This window comes from Plecotus auritus (assembly GCF_963455305.1).
Source record: "Plecotus auritus genome assembly, chromosome: 1".
Classification (NCBI taxonomy): domain Eukaryota; kingdom Metazoa; phylum Chordata; class Mammalia; order Chiroptera; family Vespertilionidae; genus Plecotus; species Plecotus auritus.
In genome coordinates this window covers 198,868,720-198,878,235 of record NC_137770.1, presented here as the reverse complement: position 1 = coordinate 198,878,235, position 9,516 = coordinate 198,868,720, and the positions used below count along the sequence as shown (strand labels likewise).

Genomic DNA, 9,516 nt, shown 5'->3' with positions numbered 1-9,516 from the left:
ATGAATGATGTTTGGCTGTCATTGCAAGAAGCTTCTGGTTGATAAATACTTTCTGGTACTTCCTTGCTGATTTCTTAGCCTCACACCGCAGGCCCTGACCACTGTGGTCCACTATGCAAATGCAAATTACCTGACTCAGGCTGTTGAGTCACCAACTCCCTTTTAAACCAATGCTAGGTTCAAGGTAGTGACTGCTCAGGTAGAAGCCATGGCTCACAGGCTCTGCCTCTCCTGCTGGCTGTTGGTCTGCTGGTTGGTGGTAATGATGGCAGAAGGTAAGGGTTTTTGTGTTTATTCTACTGTGGGCCCACTAATCAATAAGTTGTGTGAAAAGATAAAATTTTGCTCCATGATTATACGTGTTCATAAATTGAAAATGTTTGTCAGCTTCCACCAGCCTGTGTGGTTAAAGAAGAACAGGCTGAGTCTGATCATCTGAGGATCTTAATCTCAGTCTCAGTTCTCACGCTGTGACGTTAGACATACTTAACCTTTCTGATATCAATCTCTTCATATGTGAAGTGACAGGATTAAGAACATGCATTATTTGGGGGGGTTGTGAGCCATCATGCAAGAAAAGCTCTTCAAGTTTAAAACACTGTATGAATACTACTTACTATGGTTCTAAAGCTAACAATTTGCCACCCTGAATGACAGCAATGTCCACCTCTTTCTATCAGAAACACAGTGATTTGCACATGGTGGGTATTTAGTCTCTGTTTGTTAGTTGCTTTAATTAATCACATCTATTTAGCTATGTTTGGTGCCATTCAGGTGAGCATAGATTTCTTTCTTTAGGATTATATTATATTCCATCTCTCCACTGTTCCTTTTCTTTTTCCTTTCTCCACTATGAAATTTCCAAGTGGCCTGAGCCTTAGATTTGGCTTACAAACCTCTGGGGAAATGAAAGAAAAGGATAACAATGGGAGGAGAGAGGGAAGAGAGAGAGGAAGAAGAAACTGGGAGACCTGGGTCTGATGACAGTTTCCCTTCGCTCCAGAACTAACTATGGTTCAGGGAGTAGAGACCCAGGAGTCAAACTGAATCTTTCTCCCCTTCACATGCCCCTGGGGGCTTTGCAGGGGCCCAGCCAGAAGCTAATCAGCCTTCAACAAATTCCCTGCTTCCATCCCCCAAAGCTCACAGCAGAGAGGAGAGAGATCTTAGTGCTGGTGGAGAGACCACCAGAGCTCACCCTGTCCAATCTCTGCATGAATTCCAGTGATCAGAGGGCAGGAAATAGAGATTACAAATGACCCCTGCCCCACTTCTTTCTAAGACAAGGCCTCCAAGCATCACTTGCTAAAAGTGACATCTAAAAGAAACACCATAAATAGAACTAGCCACCTCATGCCTTCATTCCAGAAAGTGAACCTTTGTCAGGAAACTTTGTAATGTGTAGCTAAACCGGTTATGAGATTAGAGGTTTATTCACACCAAAAAAACACCAATTAAAATGTGAGATATGATTTCTGAACTTGACTCACCCTTCTTCACTGTCCCTCAGACAGGCTCGGAAGTCTATCCAATGTAGCTTCACTCTATCCAAACCGCCCTGGTCCCAGCTCATTGTTCACCTCCACAACCCTCACTCTCTCCTCTCCTCTCCCTGGCAGGCTGGACTGCCCCTCCTCCTGTTCTGCCCCCTGTTTACTGCAATTCTGCTTCTCATGACAATGTTTAAATGTCACTATGGTACTGCCTTTACAAAGGCTTTCTTAAGACAAAATTGCAATCTCTCCAATATCTTAGAATAATACTTATAATAACTTGTGCATCACCCATGGCATTCCTGCATTCTGCTCTGTGTTACAAATCCACGTATTTGCAGCGTGTCTGTACTCCTCAGCTCAGGCCGGGACTTTATCATCTCTGCATGCGCCACAGTATCTAGCGTAGGATCCTGCGCACTGCTGAAAATGAAATAAGCCTGTGTGACACTTTCTGGGTTCCAAATTATTTACCTGTAAAATTAGAGATATGCTCAAGATAGCCAGTCATTCTGTGAGTCTACACAATGAATTGAGTTGCAGTAAACTAAGTCAAAATCAAATTGAGTTGAGTGGTGAGTAAATTAATCACAGGTTTATATTTCTTTCTGGTTCAATTCCAAAAGCATGTGCGAATTTTTCTAATACTCCATGTGTCATGGAAAGGAAGAACTGCATACTAGTACTTATAAATCAAGTATGAAGCTTACTTCTCCTAAAATCTGTATAGTTCTCTACAACCCAACTATTGTCTGCCCAAATAACCACAGACTACAGGTAATTATATATTTATATAAAAGTCTTCTTATGCTTACTCTTTTTTTAAAAAAAAAAAAAGTACTGGTTGTTGGTATGCTATGAATTTTATGTCTAGACTATAATAAACTCACTTAAAATTGATATCTAAACTCGAAGCAATATTTTGGCTTAATTTTTTATTTTACTCTAATTTTAAATGTAAGTTGTTATTGTGAATTTTCTAGGACTGACATTAAATATTCACTGAGCTTTACAAAAATCTATAGAGAGGAAAATTCAATGTCTGGCTGGCCATTCACTCCATTTATCAGATCCATGTGTTTGCAGTGTGTCTGGGCACCGCTCTAAGCCAGGGACTATTCTATAGGCTAGGGACAATGCAGTGACCAACAAAGTCAGCAGTCCCTGTCTTCATGGAGGCCCTGTTGTAATAAGATCTGTACCCTTTAGTCCTATCAATAGTGCACAGATTTTTATGTATAAAGTGTAACCAAATGGAACCAAGAAAATTGGGCTCTTGCTAACAGAATCTTTCCATAGCATTTAAGATTAATCGTAACAGTAGCTAACACCTACTAAATGCATACTGTGGATCAGGAATGTTCTGAGCACTTTACATATCTTATTTCAGATAATACAACAAACCAGTGAGATAGGCAGTATTATTTTCTCCATTTTACAAATAAGGAAAAGGAGACTCAGAGAAGTTAAGGAACCCATCTCTGGCCACACAGTTGTTAAATGGCAGAGCTCAGGACACCTGGCTCTAGAGCCTATGCTTTTAAACATTATGCTGTTCTGCCTCTCAAAATGTTTTAAATCTGCATTTAAATATTTGACCTACTTTGGCCTGAATAAGGTTGCAGAAGCACTCTCATCTTTGATATTGAGTGCCTTTGGTGGCATGTCAGTATGTTACACAGTGAGAACTATTTGCTTAGTAAAAATTGCATTATCCCTGAGAAATAGGAAAACAGTAACTTTTGTAGTTATAGAAACAGATTTCTCTCAATCAATCAATTCTACTCTAGGTACCATGCTGGGGATGAGGTCAAAGGATGTGGTCTACAGGATGGTCAAGTGGATATTTCCGTGGAGGAGGAAGATAACCTCTGAAGTGTAATCACATGACTCATGAGTATCATGGACGCACAGGATGCTATGGAAGCATACTGCATATTGCCTTAACACAGCCTCAGGATTAAGGCCTCCCTCAAGAAATGAGATATGAAATCTGCATAGAAGTAAGCCAAGCAAAGATGGCAGGCAATGGTGCTCTAAGCATCTGGAACCAAATTTCTTAAAGCCCATAACCATTGGTAACTTTTGCCAAAGTAGCCTTTGTGGAGTGGAAGAAGCAGAGACAGATTCCAATCCATTTAAATAGGTGAGGGAGGGGCGGCAGAATCGGAAGTGTGCAGACTTTTCTTTGCAATGATTGCAATGAGAGTAAAAACCAAGAATTTCATGGCAGATCACCAAAGTTTTCTCTATGAAATATGAAGCTAAGTAATCTATTTAGAAAGGTAGAGAGAATTTAGAAGAGAATTCTTCAGGTAAATGAAGAAGAATGGGAATTTTGAAGCAGCTTTGAGGAGTATATTAAAGGTTTAGAAGACAGTGGGAATTGAGCAGAACAAGGATAAACAAAAGAATTAATGAGCCCTAGCTGGTTTGGCTCAGTGGATAGAGTGTCAGCCTGCAGACAGAAGGGTCCCAGCTTCAATCCCAGTTAAGGGCACATGCCTGGGTTGTGGGCTCAATTGCCAGTAGGGGGCATGCAGGAGGTAGCCGGTCAATGATTCTCTCTCATCATTGATGTTTCTATCTCTCTCTCACCCTCTCCCTTCCTCTCTGAAATCAATAAAACTATGTTTAAAAAAAGAAAAATAGCATTAAAAAAAAAAAAGAATTAATGAGCAGTATTAACTCAGTCATAGTTGGAGACCATGAATGGCATCACCCTCTCACTCAGATGTTTGGCCTTAACCTTGTAAAGACTCTGTGACAGTTCCCATATCAAACTCTATGGATTCCCCATTTTACAGCACTTGTGCTAGCCAACCAGTGACCTGGAATAGTCACCATGTGTCTAGTCTGCTGGAAGAATGTGGTTTTATGTGGGCTTGCCCACATTCTTAGGTTGGTTAATGGGACAAACTTGTACCTTGATCTTGAGCCCAACAGAAATTCCCAGAAGAAAACACTGAACACCTCGGGACATCCCAGGGTCAGAAAAAAGCTGCCTAGCAGGTGCTAACACCCACTGTCAGCTGGAGGCTGTGGAGAGTAGCTTCAGGTTTTAAGAAATGAGATGAGCGTAGGGGTGGGTGGGTGGGTTGGTTGGTTTGTACAGCTGGAATGCAGCTTATTGAGTGACAGAGCTCAAGGCCTAGCTCAGTGGTCGGCAAACTCATTAGTCAACAGAGCCAAATATCAACAGTACAACGATTGAAATTTCTTTTGAGAGCCAAATTTTTTAAACTTAAACTTCTAATGCCACTTCTTCAAGATAGACTCGCCCAGGCCATGGTATTTTGTGGAAGAGCCACACTCAAGGGGCCAAAGAGCTGCATGTGACTCGCGAGCCACAGTTTGCCGATCACTGGCCTAGCTAAGTCTAATCTGACATCAAAGTGCCAAGATGGGGATGAAGAGTAAGGCTAGCTTCTCCCCTAGCAACTGAAACCTCAGCAGAAGATTTTTATGTTACAAAAGGTTCAGAACTGATCTAATTGTGTAGGAGGAAAGAATGAGCAATGTGGGATTTAACCATCTTCTGGAAGTTGAAATATTTTAATCTAGTTTCAGTCATAGAATTTCAATACTTAGTAGCCTGGATGGGTCTGGAAGAAAGGGTCAGCATTTCCTTCGAGGAATAGACACCAATTCAAGCTAGCTTTTAAAAAGAGAACTGGAAGTGGAGTCGTTATTATAAGAATATCTCTAAGACCCTAAGTACAACCAGCCCTCAGTCAGATCAGCCCTGGAAAGTCAGGAATCAAGGCTACTTTCATCATCACTCTGGTACCACATGGTCTCTTGTCTCTTTTTCTCTTTGAGAGGCCTTCCCCATTTTATAGTTTCTATGGAAAGACGGGCTTCTCTGCTTACTCAACATTCAACTGACCGAAACCTAACCCAGCCCCTGTCTTACACCTTCCACTGACTGTGTCTCTGTTGAAATTCTCAAGTGAGAATCTGATTAGTCACTGGCCAGGCAAATTGAATGAGTTAAGTGTCTAGCAGCAGTCCAATCAGCCATAGCCAAAAGTGTACAGGATTGACCTTTCCAGGGGTTGTGGGTGAAACAGAATCTCTGGAAGGGACTATGAGCACAGGCAGGCAATAAGCATATGCAATACAACCAAGAAACCTGGATTCGGTTGTTCTAATGGTGAGGGGTACCTAGCTCTTTTTAAGTGCCTCAGTACTCCCAATATCCTGTGAGGAGCTCAATTTCCCATCATTCACACTCAGCAGTCCTTTCCAGGTCTAATTGGTAAGTCGCTAGGAGAGTGAAGGAATAATTTTCTAAAGGGAAGCTTACTTTCTCATAGCCAATTCAAGTAGATAATAGAGCTAGACATTGAGCTTCATCCAAATTTCTTCTCAGAAACTAATGTCGTCCTGGTCCTCAGTGCTCGTTCCCCTGCTGCATGCAGAGGCTCCCTGCTTCCTCCTTGGGGAATGATTGCACTGCTGGGGCAAGTGAAGCAGGCCTTTGGATTAATGGCCTGTTGGGGTGAGGGGCAGTTATTTTTATTTTCTTAACACTAAGTTCTGTTTTTCCACTAATTTTCTTTATTTAGTTATAATTTATATACAATAACATGCACAAATCTTTTTAATTGAATTTATTGGGGTGACATTGGTTAATAGAATTATATAGGTTTCAGGGGCAGAATTCTATAATACATCATCCGTATATTGTATTGTATGTTCACCACCCCAAGTCACATCTTCCATCACCATTTATCCCCCCTTTCCTCTCCTACCCATCCCCTCTTTCCCTCTGGTAGTTATCATACTGTGGTCTGTCTATGAGGGGTTTTTTTTTGTTGTTGTTTTGCTTAATCCCTTCACCTTTTTCACCCAGCCCCTAACCCAGGGGTGGGCAAACTTTTTGACTCCAGGGCCACAATGGGTTCTTAAACTGGACCGGAGGGCCGGAACAAAAGCATGGATGGAGTGTTTGTGTGAACTAATATAAATTCAAAGTAAAGGAGCAGAGGGGAGAGCAAGAGAACCCTCCGCTCTTTCGGCTCCGCGGGCTGGATAGAACAGCCGAACAGGCTGGATCCGGCCCGCAGGCCGTAGTTTGCCCACAGCTGCACCTCCCACTCTTCTGACAGCTGTCAGTCCGTTCTCTGTATCTGAGTCTGTTTCTATTTTGCTTTTTAGTTTATTTTGTTCATTAGATTCCACTTGTAAGTGAAATCATATATTTGTCTTTCTCTGACTATAAAATGCACAAATCTTAAAGGTATAGATTGATCACATTTTACACATACATACATATATGTGTGTGTAAACATGTGTGTAGATATATATATACTAGAGGCCCAGTGCACGAATTCGTGCACCAGTGGGGTCCCTCAGCCTGGCCTGCAGGGATTGGGCTGAAACTGGCTCTCTGACATCCCCCAAGAGGCCCTGGATTGCGAAAGGGCAGTTTTCAGGTGACGCACCCCAGAATCGGGCTCCCTCCTCTCTGGTTCTGGGTGCGTCACTGGAGAACCACCACTGCCAAGTGACCACAGCTTGGCAGATCCAGTATTGAGCATCTGCCCCCTGGTGGTCAGTGCATGTCATAGCTACTGGCCAATCAGCCAGTCACTTTGGCTTTTATATATATAGACTAGAGGCCAGTTGCATGAAATTCGTGCACGGGGCGGGGGTGTCCCTCAGCCCAGCCTGCACCCTCTCCAATCTGGGACCCTCGAGAGATGTCCGACTGCCTGTTTAGGCCCAATCCTGGTGGGATCGGGCCTAAACGGGCAGTAGGACATCCCTCTCACAATCCAGGACTGCTGGCTCCCAACTGCTCATCTGCCTGCCTGCCTGATTGCCCCTAACCACTTCTGCCTGCCAGCCTGATCACCCCCTAACCACTCCCCTGCCAGCCTGATTGATGCCTAACTGCTCCCCTGCAGGCCTGGTCACCCCCAACTTCCCTCTTCTGCCAGTCTGGTCACCCCTAACTGCCCTCCCCTGCAGGCTTGATAGCCCCCAACTGCCCTCCCTTGCAAGCCTGGTCCCTCCGAACAGCCACCCCTTGCTGGCCTGATCGCCCACAACTGCCCTCCCTTATAGCCTGGTTCCTCCCAACTGCCCTCCCCTGCTGGCCATCTTGTGGTGGCCATCTTGTGTCCACATGGGGGCAGGATCTTTGACCACATGGGGGCAGCCATCTTGTATGTTGGAGTGATGGTCAATCTGCATATTACTCTTTTATTAGATAGGATAGAGGCCTGGTGCACGGGTGGGGGCCGGCTGAGGGGCTGTGGTGGTTTGCAGGCCAGCCACGCCCCTCGGTGACCCAAGCGTAGGCCGTGGTATCTGGGGTTTATTTATCTTCTACAATTGAAACTTTGTAGCCTGGAGTGGAGCCAAGCCTTCTGCTCACTCTGTGGCGGCAGCCATTTCTATTGGTATTTATTTATCTTCTATAATGGAAACTTTGTAGCCTTAAGCGAGGCCTGGGCCGGCCAGGGTGTGTGGAAAGCTTGGATTCCTTCATCGCCGGGGAAACCCAAGGCTTCCTCCTGCTCTCTCTATGGCTGCAGCCATCTTGGTTGGGTTAATTTGCATACTCGCTCCTGATTGGCTGGTGGGCGTGGCTGGTGGGCATGGCTTGTGGATGTAGCAAAGTGATGGTTAATTTGCATATTATTCTTTTATTAGAAAGGATAAGTGTATATGGGTGTATGTGTGTGTGTGTGTGTGTGTGTGTGTGTGTGTGTATGTATAATCTTTATCTCCATATCTATGTAACAACCACCAAGATCAAGATCTAAAGAGTTCCCTGGTTACTTTTTCCACTAACTAATACCTACCCCTAACCTAAGCTAACTATTTTTTTTACATTTTTTAAAACCATAGATTAGTATAGCTTGTTCTTGAACTTGATACAAATGGAATCTTTTGCTCAACATAACATCCGTGGGATGCATCCATATTGTTGTATTAGTAATTCTTCCTTTTCATTGCTGAGTACTATTTCATTGTATGAATATCTACAGTCTGTTTATACATTCTCCAACTGATGGACATTTGTTTTGTATCCAAGTTTAGGCTAATATGAATAAGGTTGCTATGAACATTCTTGAACTAGTCTTTTATAGACATATACACTCGTTTCTCTTGGGTAAATTCCCCAGAGTGCAACTGTGGGGTCATAAGGTGTGTTCATGTTTCATTTCACTGAACATTGGCAGTTCTTCCAAACACACTCAGACCTCTCCATTTCTCCCTTCTAATCTTTTTCTCCTGCCACCCCTCAAGCATCTCCCTTCTGCTGTTGTTATCAGGCCTGCTTCCTGACTTGCATTTTTCTCTCCACAGGACAAGTAGGGGTAGTCACCCCTCCCGGAGGCTCACAAAATCCTACAGATTGCCAGATCTTTACACTCACCCCTCCACCTGCCACAAGGAAGCCGGTGACAAGGATCCAGCCCATCACAAGGACAACCAAGTGTCCTTTCCATTTTTTTCCAATACGGAGGCCCAGCGTCCAAATTAGGTTTCCAAACAGACCTTTCCTCCCTCCGAGGTGCAACCACCGTTTTCAGTACCGTCCATATTTTTGGCCAAACAATCGTCTTAGTCCATATTATAACTATTTCCCCAGAAGAAGACTCCGGAGAGGAAGCTCATCTGAAGAAAGAAGAGGGAAGAGAGAAGCCCCAAGCCTGCTCAATCAGAGGAGGTCAATGCCTCAGAAAAGACTATAAAAATAGTTCTGTTTTCTTTTTCCAAACTAAAATTACTGAATTTGAAACTTATCTTAAACACCACTGACTAGAAATTGTTCTCCTTGCCAACAGTGAGTATACTGGTGTATAGGTCATTCAAGTTTGCAAAGTAGGAGCAATAACCACATTATTCTTATTCCCAACTTTTTACAACCACATAATATTTGTGCAAATAAAACCCTAAAATGAGAGGTTCTGGTCATTCCTGTCCATACTGAGATGCCAGAAGAATCAGCTCCATCTTCTAAATTAGAGCAAGGAGCATTTCAATAAATCAAGATTGCTAT

General features: G+C 43.4%; 1 protein-coding gene across 1 annotated transcript; it reads left to right on the top strand.

The window, feature by feature from the left end:
* Nucleotides 1-208: 208 nt before the first annotated feature.
* ODAPH (odontogenesis associated phosphoprotein) lies at nt 209-9,208 on the top strand (the record flags this gene model as incomplete). Its single annotated transcript, XM_080658876.1, has 2 exons — nt 209-275; nt 8,820-9,208. 2 exons carry the CDS (start codon nt 209-211, stop codon nt 9,206-9,208), a joined length of 456 nt encoding a protein of 151 aa, XP_080515002.1.
* Nucleotides 9,209-9,516: the final 308 nt, after the last annotated feature.